At 39.2% G+C, this 22,169-nt stretch overlaps 1 protein-coding gene across 2 annotated transcripts in view; it reads right to left on the bottom strand.

Annotated features, from left to right (window-relative positions):
• stard8 (StAR related lipid transfer domain containing 8) overlaps positions 1–18,762 on the bottom strand; it is a 38,264-nt gene extending 19,502 nt beyond the window's left edge. The window contains exons 1-4 of one of the 2 annotated variants that reach the window (XM_029691592.1): positions 18,561–18,762; positions 17,490–17,523; positions 4,325–4,396; positions 1,013–1,094 (exon numbers count right to left, since the gene is read on the bottom strand). In XM_029691592.1, the coding sequence (XP_029547452.1) occupies positions 1,013–1,094; positions 4,325–4,396; positions 17,490–17,523; positions 18,561–18,605 (233 nt within the window). In that variant the 5' untranslated portion in view covers positions 18,606–18,762. Of the gene's footprint in view, positions 1–1,012; positions 1,095–4,324; positions 4,397–8,410; positions 8,754–17,489; positions 17,524–18,560 lie in introns of those variants that run through there. The other variant, XM_029691593.1, reaches the window with a different exon arrangement.
• Between the last annotated feature and the right edge of the window lie 3,407 nt (positions 18,763–22,169).

Genomic DNA, 22,169 nt, shown 5'->3' with positions numbered 1-22,169 from the left:
TGAACTTTAACACGTTTAATTTTATGCTTGATTCATGTCCTTTTTCTGAAGACAGACAGCAGTTCAACTTTTCTCTTACAGCTCAAAGTTTCCATAGTTGGAACTTGGTAGACAGTAAAAAAGTTTGTCTTTATCATTATTGTATCGTATCATATCGAAAGGCCTCTCTCTGCCTTCATTATTTATTCTGGTGTTGACAATATTGACAATATTTTTACAATAATTAATGAGATATAAGACTGATCTTAAACATATCACTGATTAATGCTAATCAATGTAACAATATCACTCAATCATTTTCTTTTCATAAGAAATGTGCTATCTTGAGAAAAATTTGATTAGTCATACATGCCATGTTCTCAATTACATATTTATTGGAATGCCCAGCTGTCCTATATTTTTTAGAAGTGTATATTTGTATTCTGAGAGAATAGATTCATAGCTACTCCTCTGAGGACAATCTGGCAGCATGGTGACTCTGGGAGCTCAGGTGATTTACTGGGATTTGATTGGAAATTCAGTCACCATGTCTCTACTGCTCTTACACACAAATACACACACAGAAACACACACACACACACACATACACACACACACACACACACACAGAAACACACAAAGTATATCAACTCAAGTTATAGTTTGCCACCAACCAGAACTCTGTTCAACTGAGTATTTTTTTTTTATAGATTTGTGCAACTGATGTTTGAGTCAATGACCAGCAGTGAAAACCCTCTTTATCACACCTCAAAAGATGGATATGGGTATGAATAATTATTGTAAATATTCTTAACAAAAAGTGTAAAATAAATTATTGTATTTATAATAGCAACGATAACAATCCACATCATTATAGTGGGATTCCTATACTTCCCAGAAAACAAATATAAAATCATTTTAATTCAAGTTCATTTTTAAGAATTGCAAAATCATTACCAACAATGCATAGCATACCTCATAGTATGAGACTTGGATGCAGACGTGAAAGGTAATGGAAATGTGAATGCCTTACCTGCATAGTGACTTCAGTGAATCCTGGTCCAGAAACCCATGGTCTTTTTTCACAGAGGAGATGTCTAAAGGAAACTGTCCCGCTGCAGATCAAGAGAGGGGGATATGTTAATAGGTGTGTTTAGACTTTTTTTATGGGAACTTTACTCTCCCGGCACCAAAGACACCAGAATAACAGCATATGGCCATATCAAATTTATGAATGTATGTTTGCGGGTAGGTTATACTGTTGGGTGATTTGGTCAGATTCTAGGAAAACATGACCAACCTCTTGAGGTCATAAATATTACTCTCTTTTAAACATTAAAGGTGGTCCCATGTAGCTCAGTTGGTAGAGCATGGCGCTTGCAACGGCAGGGTCCTGGGTTCGATTTCCATAGGGGACCAGTACAAAAAAAGTATGAAAATGTATGCGCTCACGACTGTAAGTCGCTCTGGATAAGAGTGTCTGATAAATGACTAAAATGTAAATGTCTATGATATAAAATTCATGCCAACCGGGCATGTGCAGACATTCATTTTGAGACATGCTGCCTGCAGTCCTTGGCAATGCATGCATTTTATACAGTATTATGTATTCGCGACTAAATCAGCAAAATTAAACAGTTTGACAAGCCTTTACATTACTGATCAATGACTGGATGCTATGGACTAATCTCCAAATCTCATGATTTTTTTTACAACAGTTTGATTAAAACTGTAAAAAGTGGTTAAAAATTCTATGTGGCTTAACGAGGGGCTATTTTTGTGTGCGTAGGGATATTAGAGAAAGAAAACTGTTCGTCACACAACATTCCAGAGGCTTCTCATTTCCAGCTTTTGTTTCTCTCTACTTCCCTTTTGCAGAGGCTACACTGTTAGGAGAGGGTGCTTTCCTTACATCTGATGAGTACTACCTCCTGGCATTTAGAACAAAGTTGATAAACAATTAAGATTGTTTAGATTAAGGCTGAGAATAAGGAGATTATTTGTTAACATATACAGTACCACCAACCAACTGCAAGCATTAACAAGGTTTAGTCATAATGCTTTCACTCTTGTCTTTCACTACAGCTTATTCTGACTGGCAGTGGTGCATTTCCTTCATGTCTAATTCATGTGAATTATCAACATTGAACTTTGGGCATTTCAAATTTGTCAGACTTTGATCTATGATTTACCTGTGAAGTTCATTCTCCATAGAATATGCATTGCTCAACCAACAAATTGAGAGAATGCGATTCGTTCAACAATAATTGGGTATTGCAATTACAGTGCCTTGCAAAAGTATTCATCCCCCTTGGAGTTTTTCCTATTTTATTGCATTACAACCTGTAATTTAAATAGATTTTTATTTGGATTTCATGTAATGGACATACACAAAATAGTCCAAATTGGTAAAGTGAAATGAAAAAATTCAAAATAAAAAAACGGAAAAGTGGTGCGTGCATATTTATTCACCCCCTTTACTATGAAGCCCCTAAAAAGATCTGGTGCAACCAATTACCTTCAGAAGTCATATAATTAGTTAACTAAAGTCCACCTGTGCGCAATCTAAGTGTCACATGATCTGTCATATGATCTCAGTATATATACACCTGTTCTGAAAGGCCCCAGAGTCTGCAACATCACTAAGCAAGGGGCACCACCAAGCAAGAGGCACCATGAAGACCAAGGAGCTCTCCAAACAGGTCAGGGACAAAGTTGTGGAAAATTACAGATCAGGGTTGGGTTATAGAAAAATATCAGAAACTTTGAACATCCCACGGAGCACCATTAAGTCCATTATAAAAAAATGGAAAGACTGGGCACCACAACAAACCTGCGAAGAGAGGGCCACCCACCAAAACTCAACCAGGCAAAGAGGGCATTAATCAGAGAGGAAACAAAGAAACGAAACATAACCCTGAAGGAGCTGCAAAGCTCCACAGCGGAGATTGGAGTATCTGTCCATAGGACCACTTTAAGCCGTACACTCCACAGAGCTGGGCTTTACGGAAGACTGGCCAGAAAAAAAACCTTACTTAAAGAAAAAAATAAGCAAACACGTTTGGTGTTCGCCAAAAGGCATGTGGGAGACTCCCCAAACATATGGAAGAAGGTACTCTGGTCAGATGAGACTAAAATGTAGCTTTTTGGCCATCAAGGAAAATGCTATGTCTGGCGCAAACCCAACACCTCTCATCACCCCGAGAACACCATCCCCACAGGGAAGCTTGGCGGTGTCAGCATCATGCTGTGGGGATGTTTTTCATCGGCAGGGACTGGGAAACTGGTCAGAATTGAAGGAATGATGGATGACGCTAAATACAGGGAAATTCTGGAGGGAAACCTGTTTCAGTCATCCAGAGATTTGAGACTGGGACGGAAGTTCACCTTCCAGCAGGAAAATGACCCTAGCATACTGCTAAAGCAACACTTGAGTGGTTTAAGGGGAAACATTTACATGTCTTGGAATGGCCTAGTCAAAGCCCAGACGTCAATCCAATTGAGAATCTGTGGTATGACTTAAAGATTGCTGTACACCAGTGGAACATATCCAACTTGAAGGAGCTGGAGCAGTTTTGCCTTGAAGAATGGGTAAAAATCCCAGTGGCTAAATGTGCCAAGCTTATAGAGACATACCCCAAGAGACTTGCAGCTGTAATTGCTGCAAAAGGTGTCTCTACAAAGTATTGACTTTGGGAGGGGTGAATAGTTATGCACGCTTAAGTTTTCATTTTTTTGTCTTATTTGTTGTTTGTTTCACAGGGAAAAATATTTAGCATCTTCAAAGTGGTAGGTATGTTGTGTAAATCAAATGATACAAACCCCCCCAAAAAATCAATTTTAATTCCAGGTTGTAAGGCAACAAAATAGGAAAAATGCCAAGGGGGTGAATACTTTTGCAACCCACTGTAAATTAGCTTTCAACCTGATGAAAGCAGCATGTTAAATGATCATGTTTGCTAGACATGGGGATAGCTTGATTAGAAGACTGCTGAGTGGAGGCAAATAACACTGCTCATTGACAGCTTCTGCATCATAAGTGACATGTAGCCTACAGTCAGGTATATTTTGGTACCCAAATTTAGCTCTAACATCCTTTAACACAGTACAGTAATTGGTGATGTGAGATGATTACATTGTGTATATAGCAGCAAATGTGGTTTGTTTCATTTTACTATAGTACTGTGCATGCATTGATGAGCTAGAAGTTCATGGATGCAAACCTGTCTGTACTGTAGGAGCTAACCAAACACAATGAGTCTCTCTGGACCATAGTAGTCATATTAACTTGGTTGACCATTATAGAGTCTAGAGTCCATAAACCACAGGGACATCTATTGATTACCTTCGTAGAGCTGGGCATATTGCGGAAATCCAGCAGCCCGCAGCCAATTACAAGCTTCTTTAGCCTCCAGTTCTGAAAAGGAAAAAATAAAACGCATAAAGATACACAGACACATGTATTGTACTACAGTTACAACCTAAGTACGTCTTCTAAATGAAAAGTTAGGTGGTTGCTATGACTTGACTTGTTACATAAAGCCAAAAGTTCCTCATTAGTTTCACTATACATATTCCTCCAACCAGATTCGGAGAGCCTGATAGAAGGCAATGATGATGGCCAAATGAAAGACCCCAATGCTAGGAGGCAAAGCAGAGGCTTATCTATCAAGTTGGTTTATCATTTTATTTGACTTTACAACATTCCACAGTTTAACAATACTGTCACTACTGCATGACATTGGCTTGACACAGGCAAAAATTCATAGAAACTAAACACGTCTGTAAGACCTCATCTGGATGGGATATGTGGATGCACTGACATTACTGCCTCCGGTAGATTGTCAATGTGGCCTTTTAGCAATATGGTTGGTTCAGATAACCACCTGGCAACATACGAGGTAAATAGAACATATTTATGAGGTCTGACCACAAAATTCTAATATGTGAAGAACATATCCTCGGAAGGTTACAAATGAAGCCCATTATGAAATTCAACCCATGCTTTGAAAATTCAGAAAATGGTTAAGATCGCAAAATTGTACATTCATCTTCCTGCTTAGTAAATATTTAATTAGTAGTCTACAGCGTTGGATTTTTAATGGAGAGACAATTCATAGATTGTGTGTGTGAGTACCTCTCTCTATATGAAGATAGTTTATCTAAAAGGTAATGAATGGACATACAATAACCAGTGAGCCTTTCACACAAAGACCTCTTGCATCAGTTTACTGTACTATAGACTACTGTATGTTTGACTCACGTCTAAATTGTCCCTCTCTTTTCCTCTCCGGGAGACTCCACCTCCTTATGACATTCCTTAACTCCCATATACCCAGAGCTCCGACTGGATATCATAACTGAGGCCTGTGTTCTCAAGCACTGTACTATCCACCAGGGAAAGCCTGAAACTCCAGCAGTAAAAGAGAATTTGCGAAATAGGTCTTCGCAACATCAACTTTCAGAAGGTATAGAGCGGTATCTGAACAATTGCCAAATTACCAGTCTACTCAGTTATTCAGAACATCACAATTGATATCAAAGGAACATGAACTAAATCTGTGTGGCCTATATCGTTATTGAGATGATGAGTATAATTGTAAGGGACCTCTCGTTAATTCATGAGTTCCAAGCTGAAAGACCTGTAGAGTGAGCTGTGTGGGTCCCCAGGGAAGCCATGCTTCCTTCCCATGCAGATATCTCCTCCCTAACTGCCCTACCCTACAGCACACTGGCTCCAGGAAAAGGCCAGTTGTAGCCTATATGCAGACTCATTGGGATTACTCATTGAATACATACTCAAACAGTACAAGCCACCCACTGAAACTAAAATAGCTACATGACATACACTTCTACCATTGAGACTTGGTTAACCTCATGCCTTCTTAGTTCATGGGTTTCTATTACATATTTAAGCCAAACCAGCAGAATCCTCTCTGCTTTGAGGTCAGTAAGCAACATGACTAATTTCCAACAGGAAAGTCAAAACCTAAGACACCCAAGAAGAAAGACGAAGAAACTACTACAGTGACTGACGCTTAGAGGAATCTCCCATTGGTACTGTATGTCAGAAAGCTCCTTCACTGCAAAAATAGTATAATATTCCATATCCTTCCTCTCATCTCTAAAGATCGACTGTCCCTCCCCTGTAATCAGTCAGAGAAGCAGCTGGAAAGCTGTTGAAACTTCAAACAGATTTGCCTTGAGGAAAGTGCAGCATCCTGACCAGCGTTACCATCTGGTTTTCCTTCTCTACGGTTTTCATTTGAGCCGCCTGCCAATTGGAGTCTAGTCCTTCCCTCATGCTGAGGCTTGAAGCCGCCCATTGAACATTGACACCATCAGATACCTGAACAGCTGAGACTTGGGGAGTATTACATTTACATTTACGTCATTTAGCAGACGCTCTTATCCAGAGCGACTTACAAATTGGTGCATTCACCTTATGATATCCATTAACAAGTCGTCATTCAGAGCTCCTTAAAAGGGAACACTGATCATGTTCTCCTCTGACTTCTGCACTTCACTACCACCATCAACAAGCTTAATTAAGTATATAATATGGATGCCATACTGAATTTCTACAAGTGACGATTGAATTCCTTAAATTGCTAGCATATGTTTACAAAAAAATAAGGGGATTTGCTGCATTCATGTAAATCATATTACAGACACTTCAACAACAGTCTTTTCATTCATCAGCACTTTGAAAGTTGGACAGAAGGTGAAGCAAAGCATTTTTATGAGACTTGTTACTATGCTTGATTAGACTATGAGTTTTGACCAGTCACGTTCTGTAGATTTTATGACTGTTGTGTCTGAATGTAAATGTGGCAGTCTCTTCAGGGGTTGGGGGTGAACAGAAGGGAGGACTATTGTTCTTGGGGTGAGAGGTGAGCAGGAGGGCTGCCTGCCTATCTTTCTCCTGCCTGCCTGTCAAGTTGACTTGAAGGTTAGACGGGGAAGACCTGGTTCTCTATGAGGGAGCAGAGTGCTGCCTTTTTATCAAGAGTGAAGTGAAGGTTAACCACAGAGCGAGCTGTTGTTTCCCTGTCTGGGTGTGAGGTGAGCAAAGGGGCAGAACGGTCGGTGCCTATCTCTGGGTTGAGTTGGGGGAGAGAGTACTGATCAGGAGAGATGTCTATCTCTCTGGTGGTGGAGGTGTTGCTTCTGTTTAAACTCCTCATCTGAGGAGAAGATGGTTTGACACCACAGAGAAGAGAGAGAGCCATGCGGGGCAGACTGGGGTAGGGTGGATGGGAGGCTAATGGCCGACAGGAAATCCCCAGCACTGGGAGGGAGTGTTGACACAAAGGGAGACGTTTATACCACAGAGTGTGCTAAGGGGCTCTTCATATTTTATAATATAGTGTGTTCTCTGTGCTGCTGAGGGCATCAATTACTACATAACCAATCGTTTACGTGCTATTTAATGATCATGTTCTTCTCTGACTGCTGTACTTCTCAGGGAAATTACTGAGGACTATTAAAACCAGAAAATAAATTAGCCAACATTGTGATTGGCCTAAAAAGCCTTGCTGTGGTACGAGTTCCACATTCTTCAAAGTATTACCTAAAAATCTACAAATAGAGGAATGAAATGTGTGTGCCTTTTTTCATACCATTTATATTTGATACCATTTTATACCTTAAAAAAAACATAACTTTCGATTTCAAACAACTTTTATTATTCTCTGAATTAATGCAAATGTTATTATCAGTACTTCACCATAAACACAAGAAAAACACAGTGGTCCAAAGACAGAGAGGGGATATTCTCTCAGTGACCACAAATCCCTGCATTCCCATTTCTCTTTCAAAACTGAATAATTGGTATTGTTCGCAGGAGATGTAAGGCTGCCATTGTTTCAAACCCAACTTTTCAATGGACGGCTAAGCTACCACAATGCAAGCCATTGATCACCAAGGGTTCAAAGCCCACACGATCAACAAGTCTTACTGTACATTTCCATTTGATTAAAATTCCAACAGGATTGAGCGTGTGTGGTGACATCAGGAGTTCAAAGTCTCATTCTCTCGACACAGATGGCTTTAACATTATAATATATAATTAGCATAAGGTTAAAAGCTGCTTAATTGTTCACTACAATGGGCTTTAAAAATGAATCAGAATGTATTTAGAAGTAGATACAGCTGTATAATGACTCTAAAAAGATCATTTCTTTAGAAGACAGAACGTCTTTTCAAAGCACATCATAAGCTTTCTAAATCATACCTTTCATTCTATGTTTTTAATTCTTAATCAGTAAAATCTTAATAGATCTTTCTGAACTTTTTTAAGAAGAAGAAATCAATCATATGCTCTAATTGTCCCTCTCTTTTTCTCTCCATGGGTCTCCATAATATACTGACATGTAAATAAACTAACTAAAAATAAGATCATTTCAGAAAGGATAAGTCTCATACTCACCATTTTTCCCTAGCAGTTGCTGAAACTTAGTCCGACCACTCATTAACAAATAAAAAGGGGATTGAAGCCCAAAACACTCAACAGTAGCCTGGTGGTGGAGGTCAAAACTTTACAGATTCCATAAGTGATTGAGAGTTAGTTACACAAATCCAAGAAGAACAGTTTCAAGCAGGCAAAAGAAACCAAGCAAGGGAACTGAAGCCAGGGATTCCAGTTATCGCTACGTTTCTATATGCGAACAACTGTACCAGCCTAACAGAACCTGCCCTTCATGACCCCATTCATGCTGAAAACCATCTGGTTCCTCTTGAACAACTGTCCCACCTCAGACACCCCACCCCCCTCCAGGAAGGCCATACCATTTGAGCTAGTGAGGGGGTGAATTACAGGCTTTCGCAAACTCTAACACAGACTTAAAAACCACAACTTTAATACAGAAAGATGGTTCAATCTCTTCCTTTCAAACTATAACTGTATGCACAATTATAACATGTTTTATTCTTTTTACTTAACTACCCTAAATTTAGGCCTAAAACTGTTTCCCTGACTGTCCTTTCAGAGCTTCAGTAAATAACTTTCTTGTTTAACTTCTAAAATCTATGACACCTCTGAAATAGTTATTTATTTAAACTATTTAAACATATCTCTGAAGCTGTCACAAATGTTATCAAACCAAGGGAGGAACTGTAGGCTGTGAGAGCTCTGTTCACACAGCAGACTTGTTGAAACAAGCCAACAAGCCAGATCTGAGAGGAAACAATATACAGTGCCTTCAGAAAGCATTCCTACCCCTTGACTTATTCTACATTTTGTTGTGTTACAGCTTGAATTCAAAATTGATTAAATATTTTTTTTCTCACCACTCTACACACAATACCTCATAATGACAAAGTGAAAACAAGTTTTTAGACATTTTTGCTCATTTATTGAAAATGAAACACAGAAATATCTAATTGACATAAATATTCACACCCCTGAGTCAATACTTTGTAGAAGCATCTTTGGCAGTGATTACAGCTGTAAGTCTCTAAGAACTTTCTACACCTGGATTGTGCAATATTTGACCATAATTGTTTTCAAAATTCTTCAAGCTCTATCAAATTGTTTGTTGATCATTGCTAGACAACCATTTTCAGGTTGTGCCATAGTATATTTAAGTCAAAACTGTAACTCGGCCACTCAGGAACATGAGTGGCCGACTCCAGTGTCGATTTAGCCTTGTGATTTAGGTTATTGTCTTGCTGAAAGGTGAATTAATCTCCCAGTGTCTGGTGGAAAGCATGTGCTTAACTCCATTCTGTATTTTTTCCCCCTCAAATACTCCCCAGTCTTCAACGATTATAAGCATACCCATAACATGATGCAGCCACCACTATGCTTGAAAATATGGAGCGTGGTACTCAGTAATGTGTTGTATTGGATTTGCCCCACATTTTTTTGCAGTATATAAATAATATATATTTAACCTTTATTTAACTAGGCAAGTCAGTTGAGAACAAATTCTTATTTACAATGACGGCCTACACCGGCCAAACCTGGACGACGCTGGGCCAATTGTGCACCGCCCTATGGGACTCCCAATCACGGCCGGTTGTGATACAGCCTGAATTCAAACCAGGGTGTCTGTAGTGACGCCTCAAGCACTGAGATGCAGTGCCTTAGACTGCTGCGCCACTCAGGAGCCACTCAGGAGTATTACTTTAGTGCCCTGTGGCAAACAGGATGTAAGTTTTGGAATATTTGTATTCTGTACAGGCTTCCTTCTTTTCACTCTGTCAATTAAGTTAGTATTGTGGAGTAACTTCAATGTTGTTCATCCATCCTCAGTTTTCTCCCATCACAGCGATTAGTATATGTGGAGTGCAGAGATTAGGTAGTCATTCAAAAATCATGTTAACACTATTATTGCACACAGAGTACATGCAACTTACTATGTGATATGTTAAGCACATTTTTACTGCTGAACATATTTAGGCTTGCCTTAACAATGATGTTGAATACTTATTGACTCAAGACATTTCAGCTTTTCATTTTTTATTAATTTGTAAAAATGCCAAATAACATAATTCCACTTTGACATTATGGGGTATTGTGTGTAGGCCAGAGACCAAAAAATCTAAATTGTATCCATTTTAAATTCAAGCTATAACACAACAAAATGGGAAAACTTCAAGAGGTGTGGATACTTTCTGAAGGCACTGTACATCCCTGTGTTGTACGACTGGGAAAACATCTGGAAATCACAAAAACCAAGACCAAATACACATACACATACTATTGTTCAAGACAGAATTGTGCTTTCGGCACTTGTATCATCACATTACTGGCTCAAATAGCCAACCAATCAGCCTGTTACCAACCCTTAGTAAACTTCTGGAAAAAATGGTGTTTGACCAGATACAATGCTATTTCACAGTAAAGAAATTGACAACAGAATTTCTGCGTGCTTATAGGGAAGGACACTCAACAAGCATAGCACTTACACAAATGACTGATGATTGGCTGAGAGAAATGATGATGATAAAATGATTGTGGGGGCTGTTTTGTTAGACTTCAGTGCAGCTTTTGACATTATCGATCATAGTTTGCTGCTGGAAAAATGTATGTGTTATGTCTTTACACCCCCTGCTATAATGTGGATAAAGAGTTACAGAGGGTGTTCTTTAATGGAAGCCTCTCAAATACAATCCAGTTAGAATCAGGAATTCCCCAGGGTAGCTGTTTAGGCCCCTTGCTTTTATCAATTTTTGCTAACAACATGCCACTGACTTTGAGTAATGCCAGAGTGTCTATGTATGCGGATGACTCAACACTATACACGTCAGCTACTACAGCGACTAAAATGACTGCAACACTCAACAAAGAGCTGCAGTTAGTTTCAGAGTGGGTGACAAGGAATAAGTTAGTCCTAAATATTTCTAATATTAAAAGCATTGTATTTGGAACAAAACACTCACTAAACCCTGAACTTCAATTAAATCTTGTAATAAATCCAAGTTTATCATTTTAAAAGGCTACTTGATCATTAGAAAACCCTTTTGCAAGAGTTGCAAAGAAAAAGTCATATCTCAGACTGGCCAATAACAATAAAAGATTAAGATGGTCAAAAGAACACAGACATTGGACAGAGGAACTCTGCCTAGAAGGCCAGCATCCCGGAGTCGCCTCTTCACTGTTGATGTTGAGACTGGTGTTTTGCGGGTACTATTTAATGAAGCTGCCAGTTGAGGACTTGTGAAGCGTTTGTTTCTTAAACTAAACACTCTAATGTACTTGTCCTTTTGCTCAGTTGTGCACCGGGGCCTCCCACTCCTCTTTCTATTCTGGTTAGAGCCAGTTTGCGCTGTTCTGTGAAGGGAGTAGTACACACCGTTGTATGAGATCTTCAGTTTCTTGGCAATTTCTTGCATGGAATAACCTTAATTTCTCAGAACAAGAATAGACTGACGAGTTTCAGAAGAAAGTGCTTTGTTTCTAGCCATTTTGAGCCTGCAATCGAACCCACAAATGCTGATGCTCCAGATACTCAACTAGTCTAAAGAAGGGCAGTTTTATTGCTTCTTTAATCAGAACAACAGTTTTCAGCCCTGCTAACAAAATTGCAAAAGGGTTTTCTGTTGATCAATTAGCCTTTTAAAATGATAAGCTTGGATTAGCTAACACAACGTGCCAATGGAACACAGGAGTGATGGTTGCAGATAATGGGCCTCTATACGCCTATGTAGATATTCCATAAAAAATCTGCCGTTTCCAGCTACAATAGTAATTTACAACATTAACATTGTCTGCACTGTATTTCTAATCAATTTGATGTTATTTTAACAGACAAAAATGTGCTTTTCTTTGAAAAACAAGGACACTTCTAAGTGACCCCAAACTTTTGAACGGTAGTGTACACAGAGAGCTAATATTAATATGTCAATTTCTCCGGGCTGAAAGTGAAGGAGAGATTGACTTCATCACTACTTTTATTTATGAGAGGTATTGACATGTTGAATGCACCAAGCTGTCTGTCTAAACTACTGGCACACAGCTCGGACACCCATGCACACCCCACAAGACATGCCACAAGTGGTCTCTTCACAGTCCCCAAGTCCAGAACAGACTATGGGAGGCACAGAGTACTACACAGAGCCATGACTACAGGGAACTCAATTCCACATCAAGTAACTGACGCAAGCAGTAAAATTAGATTTTAAAAACAGATTAAAAAAACACATTATGGAACAGCGGGGACTGTGAAGCAACACAAACATTGGCACACACACACACACACACACACACACACACACACACACACACACACACACACACACACACACACACACACACACACACACACACACACACACACACACACACACACACACACACACACACACACACACACAATACATACACATGGATTAGTATTGTAGATATGTGGTGGTGGTGGAGTAGGGGCCTGAGAGCACACAGTGTGTTGTGAAATCTGTGAATGTATTGTAATGTTTTAAAATTGTATAAACTGCCTTAATTTTGCTGGACCCCAGGAAGAGTATCTGCTGCTTTGGCAGCAGCTAATGGGGATCCATAATAAATACAAATACAAATACTTGACATCACTCTTGGGGGTGTTTGTGTGGGGTTTGTGGGGTTAAATGACATACTGAAATACTGTCTGTAGTCTTCTTAACATCTTTTCCCTCTACTTGTTTTGTCCCTGTCTGTATAGTATCTTTGCCGTTTGAGAGGTCAAGCTCAAGGCCAGTGGACCTAGCTGTTATCGTATTGTAGAGCAACACAAGTTTAACCTTCAACCTTCCACATAAAGCTTTGCAATAGTACACTATATGATGGCATACTCTTCATAACTGTTTCCAGATAACCTAAATCTACCCGAGGAAAGGCCATTAGGGCCTGATGTTCATGATCAGATCAAAGTTCAGAAGCAGTTTGGAACTTTCTCTCTTTTCATTTTCCATTTCTATGACTAATCCATGACAGACATTTCCTTGCATACCGGCAGATGGGTTCAGAGGGAGATATGTCCTTCTGGGAAACTACAGTGAATATGTAACACAGACAGCAAAAGGAAAAGGTGTGGTACAGAAGAGCTGACCTCTCAGGAAATGAGTTATTAGAGGAGGCTGGTAGACTAGAACATGTCATAATGTCATAATCTTCCTAAACACTGGTCTGCTTCTCTGATCTTTTTCTTTGCGTAATTAAACCTTACTTTCGAAAATTGTTCTAAAAATGGTATATACCCTGCTGTAATATTCCAATACACAAACATTCAATATGTACAAACACTCACATTTCTCACATAGGTCATGAACCTGCACCTGCTCCTCAAATTTCAATTTTGGAACAGAATGAGTAACAACAAATCAATCATAAATCAATCAAAAAGAACAGACCATACACTGTTTATATCTCTTCCACTACCAGGATGACATGTGCCCAATACCTCACACCATTGTCATTCCTCAGAGTGGGTAGTCCATGTGATGCTGTGTGCCCACCTAGTGCTTAACTTGGGTAAGAGCTCACCGGAGCTGAGTACCAGCACCTCAAATCTTCTACTGCTTGAGATCCTGCACCTCTTATAGAATATCCGCTCAAAAGTATTGTGGAACTCCTGCACCTAAATAATAAACAGTACCGGCATCCAAAATGAGTACCGTCTCCTATTTCTGTCAAAGTCAAGCACTGGTGCCCAACACATGGCTGCGCTCAGTGCCACACAACTTTCCATCGCCTGAAGAAATTATATATAATATGTCAGATATACCCTTTCATTCTTGTTTCATCTCAACAGGATTTTTCCTTTTTACTGAGTTCATTGCCTGCCATAAATCCTGAATCATGTCACCTCTTACTATAGTATAGGACAATTTGTGCAATGCCTGGTAGGGTGGAACATGCTTTGTCTGTGATATTATAAAGGAGAAACACTTTCACAAGAGGGATATAGAATAGATACAATGATCAACAACATTTCCACATGACTGCAATCACCTGTGCAACTGTCAGTAGAAAGAGCATTACCATAAATAAGAGGTTTAAATTATAATGTTCACTGAACAGAGCCCTTGTAATTACAGCTAGGTAGGCCTGCTTTGCAGTACATTTACATTCTGACATCAAGTCCTATGCATGAGACTAGGACATAATCCACCCATATAGCTTTTTCCCTAAACATTGAAGATCGTAGTAATAAGGTCATTGAAGTATTATTTAAAGGAGACAATTCTAATCTCATCTAGATCTATGATTTTTTAGAAGCTCTAAAATCTTTCATAGTAGAAAAAGCACCACCCTCAGCCCTTCACCATGTTATTAATGGCACTGGGCTGTCTCTAGGGAAACCATGGCCTTTAAACCTGAGCCTGTGATTGGAGAGCAGCTGTTGCTTTATTAAGCCTATCATATCTCTTCTATGGAACTGAGTTCAAATGGGCTCAAAGGAAAAGGATGAGAGGAAATGACAAATATAATGAAAAAATGTGAAACAAAAGGGACTGCTCATCTTGTTGCATTTCACAGTATGAGAAGCATGTCTTTCTGTTTATTAGCAAATACATACATGATAACACAGCTAGCTCATGAGAGACAGTTGTGTCTGCATTATGACTGGGTGCCCTGGGTAGCTTCCTATTTGAAGGCTGTCGATGAAAGGTGGGCCTTCTTTAGATAGAGCTAAAGCTATTACAGGATCATCTGGATGCATCCATAGCCTACCTAAACATATTTTAATATAGCCTATAGCTCTGTCTTCAACAGCACTCTGTTGTAGACGACAATACCATAGCTTAAATTGATGTGCAATCCTTTCCCAGTAACTAAACTAAAATGAATAGGTTGATCAGGATTTGCAGCCATTAATTGAGTGGAAAGTGTAGCTGTGAAGACAGTCTGGCAGTAAAAAATGTCATAATTGATGTTTTGCGGTGGTTGCCTATTTAATAGATTAACCAATTACAGACTTAGGCATAGCCTACTTTTACAATTTACCTGCAACATGTTGGTGGTCTAAATTCCTTTGCAATAAAGCACTCGCTTTATGCGTGCAGTCTTGAGTTTGAAAAGTTGGGGACTTTGATTTATAACCATTACAAGTTTCACTATCCATTCTCAGCAGCAACCCTTGTCCGTTATAACTTTCTTTTGACTTTTCAAACTTCCTGACCTAGAGCATTTTCCAGATGTAGTCTGTGAAGTAATTTGTAGTTATGTCCTGTATTCAATGAAGATATACTGAATTCATCTTTCAGACTTTCCCGCTGCAATAAATGAATGGCACACGATGCATAGACTACTACAGTACTCTCTGGTGTGGTGTGGGATATTAAGTTCATGGCTATAATTGTCCTTCAAATCATGATGCATAGCGGAAACAGCAGTGTAGACTTCTACTTTGAAGATGAACAACAAGTGATGTTCAGTCAGAAGCTAATATAACCCATGTCTGGAATTCAATAAATTGTCCAGTACATTCGGAAAGTATTCAGACCCCTTCCCTTTTTCCACACTTTCTTACGTTACAGTCTTATTCTAAAATCGATTAAAGAAAAAAATGTCCTCATCGATCTACACACAATACCCCATAATGACAAAACAAAAACAGGGTTTTGGACATTTTTGCAGATGTATTAAAAATAAAAAACAGAAATACCTTGTTTTGTCATTCATTAACAGGTGTGCCTTGTTAAAAGTTAAATTGTGGAATTTCTTTCCTTCTTAACGCGTTTGGGCCAATCAGTTGTGTTGTGACAAGGTGGGTGGGGATCAAATTCATATTGTAGCAAGAACAGCTCAAATAAGTAAAGAGAAATGGCAGTCCATCATTACTTTAAGACATGAAGGTCAGTCAATCCAGAAAATATTTTCAAGTGCAGTCTCAAAAACCATTAACGGTATGACGAAACTGGCTCTCATGAGGACCACCACAGGAAAGGAAGACCCAGAGTTACCTCTGCTGCAGAGGATAAGTTCATTAGAGTTAACTGCACCTCAGATTGCAGCCCAAATAAATGCTTTACAAGTAACAGACACATCTCAATATCAACTGTTCAGAGAAGACTGCGTGAATCAGGTCTTCGTGGTCGAATTGCTGCAAAGAAACCACTACTAAAGGACCCCAAAAATAAGAAGAGACTTGCTTGGGCCAAGAAACACTAGAAATTGACATTAGAACGGTTGAAATCTGTCCTTTGGTCTGATGAGTCCAAACTTGAGATTTTGGGTTCCAACTACCTTGTCTTTGAGAGACGCAGAGTAGGTGAACGGATGATCTCTGCATGTGTGGTTCCCAACGTGAAGCATTGAAGCAGAGGTTTGATGTTGCTTTGCTGGTGATACTGTCAGTGATTTATTTAGAATTCAAGGCACACTTAACCAGCATGGCTACCACAGCATTCTGCAGCGATACGCCATCCCATCTAGTTTGCGCTTAGTGGGACTATCCTTTGTTTTTAAACTGGACAATAACTCAACACACCTCCAGGCTGTGTAAGGACTATTTGACCAAGAAGGAGAGTGATTGAGTGCTGCCTCAGATGACCTGGCCTCCACAATCACCTGACCTCAACCCAATTGAGATGGTTTGGGATGAGTTGGACCGCAGAGTGAAGGAAAAGCAGCCAACAAATGCTCAGCATATGTGGGAACTCCTTCAAGACTGTTATAAAAGCATTCCAGGTGAAGCTGGTTGAGAGAATGCCAAGAGTGTGCAAAGCTGTCATCAAGGCAAACGGTGGCTACTTTGAAGAATCTCAAATATAAAATATTTGTTTTGATAGTTTTGATGTTTTCACTATTGTTCTACAATGGTGAAAATAGTGAAAATAAAGAAAAACCCTTGAATGAGTAGGTGTGTCCAAACTTTTGACTGGTACTGTACATAATATTTTTTGTTTGTTTGTTTAGCTTACAAATATAATTTAAATGTATGCATTAAGCTGTCTGTAATATAATACTTATGGAGTAGACAATTTGATTAACCAACAATAACAAAAGAGATGCACATATTTGCTCTCAATGCTTTGCTCTTAAATCAATTTTCTCTGAATGATAGTCAGTCTCTTATCCTTACCTGCTCTCTTGTAGCCCCATGATGAGGACATCAGCTGAAAGAAGGAAAATAGAGCATGTCATTTCCATACTTGGAATGTTTCAGATGGAATGTTTTGCAGCATCAAGTGCAGTAACTCTTTATTTATTTTCTAACATATAACATATAACATATATTTTCTAAGATATGTATTTTAAATGTGTTGTCAATACATTGTTAGAAAACATTATTTAAGTTACAACTTTGTTATATATGGGTCATATGCACAACATTCTTGAAGTAAAATTAGACAAATTAAGTAAGACTTGAGAAATGTAGTAGACTGTGACATTTATTCAACAAAGAATCAACTATTCTGTGTAGTTCCAGCCTTATATTATGATCTTACATTTTCAATGATGTCAGAACTTTCTAAAAGGAGCACTATTGGCTCCAAGTGGAAGCTTGTGAAAGGCTACATTTGAATCCCGTTGCTGCGGTAACTCTGGGCTAACACCTCCTTGAGAGCATGCTCACTGAAAACAAGCCAACCTTCACTCCATTCCTACACCCACTCCCAACTGCCTGGAATGTCCGTTACTTTGGGAGTCACATGCTGAACAGACCACTACTATGAAACTGTAGCAAGTTATGAGAACTCTCCTATTTTAATGTTTCTTTCCGAACAATAGTATATAACTGCAACTATATACATATGTAGTTTATAAAAAAATAAGTAAGGAGTTTCTTATTACAATGAGTTAGAATGACTTCTTAAAAAGCAGAGAACCCCATTAAATACAAAATATATAGTAATAATATATGTCATTTAACAGACGCTTTTATCCAAAGGGACTTACAGTCTTGTGGGCATGCATTTTTACGTATGGATGGTCCTAGGAATCGAAGCCACAATCTTGGCGTTGCAAGCTACCAACTGAGCCATACATGACCAAAACACAGTTGGAGTATGATAAATACTTAAATCTACATTTAAAAACAGATTATCTTTATCACATTCATTCTTATCTTTACCAGTACACATTTCAAACAATATACCAAAATATTTTAAACTTTTTAAAAGTTTGTTTACGTTAAAAAAATTGTTCTTACCTTTGCTCTTCCAAACAATGAGCACAAACAGCTGAAAAAGGCCATGTTCAGGTGTCCTATGAAAGGTCCCAGGTCCTGTATCCGAGGTCACAGGGGGGCCAAAGGTGCTGGGTCCTGCATGGCTGTTCAGTGTCCACCACAGCCCAGCGCTGGAGTTGGAGCTGGAGCTGGAGCTGGGAGGCAGGATGTTGAGAAGCTGGCTGAGGGAAGTGGGCAGGGCTTGGGACAGTAAATCACAGCAGTAGCACAAGCCTGATCCAACGGATGCTTTATGCATACCAATGGCTGAAGCACTGGACTCTGGAACTGGAAAAAAAGGCCACAAAAAACAGCATACAGTATAATGTAGCTCTGAAACCAATAGATGGCTGGATTCACTGCAGCTTAGGCGGGGCTCGGCATGCAGTATCTGTCTCTCTCACTCTCTCTGTTGTTCAGGAGCGGAAGCACAGTGTATCAGAACTACTGAAGGGATTTCATGACAGTTCTAAGCAATTTAAGACCATAATCCTCCCAGCCCCCAGTAATGGAAAATACTACATTTACAAATTTCAATGATGAGTGAACACATAAACAACTGTTGACTGATATAGAATGCAATGAAGTCCCAATGTGCGAAGGCCACGGAATGTCCTCTGGAACCATGCTATACCCACGCACCGTGTGATGCGTTACAACAGAACAATGGACAATATTGTTATATTTCTATGCCCCATCTCAAATACAATACTGTGTGTTCAACTAACCAGGATAGCACACCTATTTTGATTAATATTGTCATTCAGGCCTGTCATGATGAAAGCAAGCATGCCGATCAACATTGTCTTTGGCTTCCAAGTATCTGAATATTTTGTATTTTTATGGATTTCCAATATATTAAGTCAACAAAACTCAAAGACTACATAATCTGGTGTTTTTATCCCCAACAATAACATAAACGTGGTTACAATGTCATAGAGTCCTCATAGAACCCTTGAATTGTATAGCACTATGTGACAACTGCTGAAGTAAGTGCTTTATAAAATACATTTGATTGAATTTGAAATGACTGGTGATGTATGGCCTTCAATCAGATGTCTTTCACTCTTGACTACATGCAGAATATAGAACACACATGTATTGTTTGTGGCACTATCGTAAATGCATAGAGAAGCAAGCACCTTGCAGAATGACAAACATATTGCAGAATAAATGGCGAGCTGTCAACAATGACAATAATGGATTTTTTCTATATTGTGGGGATGGCAACAATATAATTATTGTCATCTATGCGAAAACACTTGACCTGGTGGGGATTGCATGCCAGTCATACTTAGAATTTTTCAAGTCCTCTTGGAATTCATCACAGTGCCTTTTGGCAATGCATTTTTCTACACTACATGCATTCATTACATGTCTTTGTTTTCATGACACAAACAATGTGTATGTGTGTTGCTTGCTATAAGAGACAGGCCTAATACAAAAGCTCATTGGTAATTGAACAGACCTGTACCAGTAAATGCACATGTCCACTGAGAAAAAGAACAGTGTTGCTTGAGGGACATTTCTAGAACACTGTTTGTTGAAGATATTATAACAGATTCATAATGGGTGATGTGATAGACATACCATAGAAAAAGTGTCTGCCCGCTGGCACTTAAGCCTGACCTCTCAACTCAGGGGAAGTGGCAATCTTACCGGCTTTTCCTCCTCTACAAGTATATCAACCTGTTGCCTCCTGGGCCAAGATAGTTATTTTTCCAAAGATCCATCTAAAGCTTTGGTGGACTTAAATAATGGAGGTGAGATGGTAATAGGAAATAACTTAAATTAAGTTGCTGTATCGGCTCTGTTCTGTTGGTGATGGTGTTCAGTCCCATCAAGGTCTTAGAAGAGTTTCAGATAGGCCTAATAGAAGTCGTCTCTGGTATTTGTGGGAACTTCAATAATTATGGAGAGAAAAACCCATCCAACTGATGTCACGTCCTGACCAGTATAAGGGTTATTTGTTATTGTAGTTTGGTCAGGACGTGGCAGAGGGTATTTTGTTTATGTGGTTCGGGGTGGTGTTTTATGTAGTAGGGTGTTTGATTTATTATTTCCGGGTTTATGTTCTAGGTTTGTATTTCTATGTGGTCTCTAGTCTTTTGTATTTCTTTGTCTAGTTTATTGGGGTTGGACTCTCAATTGGAGGCAGGTGTTTTCTAATTGCCTCTGATTGAGAGTCCTATATATGGGTATGTGTTTGGTTAAGTGTTTGTGGGAGATTGTTTCTTGTTTTGCCTGTGTGAGCCTGACAAGACTGTTTTGTTGTTCGTGAGTTCTTCGTTTTGTTATTTTGGTGTTCTCTTTATTTTAAAATAAATACAAGATGAGCATCCACATTCCTGCTGCGTTTTGAGCCGTCATACCACTCAGGAAGGAGACACGTTCTGTCTCCTAGAGATGAACGTACTTTGATGTGAAAAGTGCAAATCAATCCCAGAACAACAACAAAGGACCTTGTGAAGATGCTGGAGGAAACAGGTGCAAAAGTATCTATATCCAGAGTAAAACGAGTCCTATATCGACATAACCTGAAAGGCCACTCAGCAAGGAAGAAGCCACTGCTCCAAAACCGCCATAAAAAAAGCCAGACTACGGTTTGCAACTGCACATGGGGACAAAAATTGTACTTTTTGGAGAAATGTCCTCTGGTCTGATGAAACAAAAATAGAACTGTTTGACCATAATGACCATCGTTATGTTTGGAGGACAAAAGGGGAGGCTTGCAAGCCAAAGAACACCATCCTGTTGTGGGGGTGCTTTGCTGCAGGAGGGACAGGTGCACTTCACAAAATAGATGGCATCATGAGGGGCGAAAATTATGTGGATATATTGAAGCAACATCTCAAGACATCCGTCAGGAAGTTAAAGCTTGGTTGCAAATGGGTCTTCCAAATGGACAATGACCCCAAGCATACTTCCAAAGTTGTGGTAAAATCACTTAAGGACAACAAAGTCAAGGTATTGGAGTAGCCATCACAAAGCCCTGACCTCAATCCTATAGAAAATTTGTGGGGAGAACTGAAAAAGCGTGTGCGAGCAAGGAGGCCTACAAACCTGACTCAGTTACACCAGCTCTGTCAGGAGGAATGGGCCAAAATTCACCCAACTTAGCGTGTGGAAGGCTACCCGAAACATTTGACCCAAGTTACACAATTTAAAGGCAATGCTACCAAATACTAATTGAGTGTATGTAAACTTCTGACCCACTGGGAATGTGATGAATGAAATAAAAGCTGAAATAAATTAATCTCTACTAATTTTCTGACATTTCACATTTTTAAAATAAGGTGGTGATCCTAACTTACCCAAGACAGGGAATTTGTACTCAGATTAAATGTCAGGAATTTAAATGTATTTGGCTAAGGTGTATGTAAACTTCCGACTTCAACTGTAAGTATTCACACCCCTTTGTTATGACACTCCAAATTGAGCTCAGGTGCACCCAATTTCCTTTGATCATCCTTGAGATGTCATCACAACTTGATTGGAGTCAATTCAATTGAATTGTGGCCAATTCAATTGTTTGGACATGATTTAGAAATATACACACCTGTCTAAGGTCCCACAGTTGACAGTGCATGT

Source organism: Salmo trutta, chromosome 15, assembly GCF_901001165.1.
Source record: "Salmo trutta chromosome 15, fSalTru1.1, whole genome shotgun sequence".
Classification (NCBI taxonomy): domain Eukaryota; kingdom Metazoa; phylum Chordata; class Actinopteri; order Salmoniformes; family Salmonidae; genus Salmo; species Salmo trutta.
Note: the sequence above shows the minus strand (reverse complement) of the source record. Positions and strands in the feature narration are given on the sequence as shown.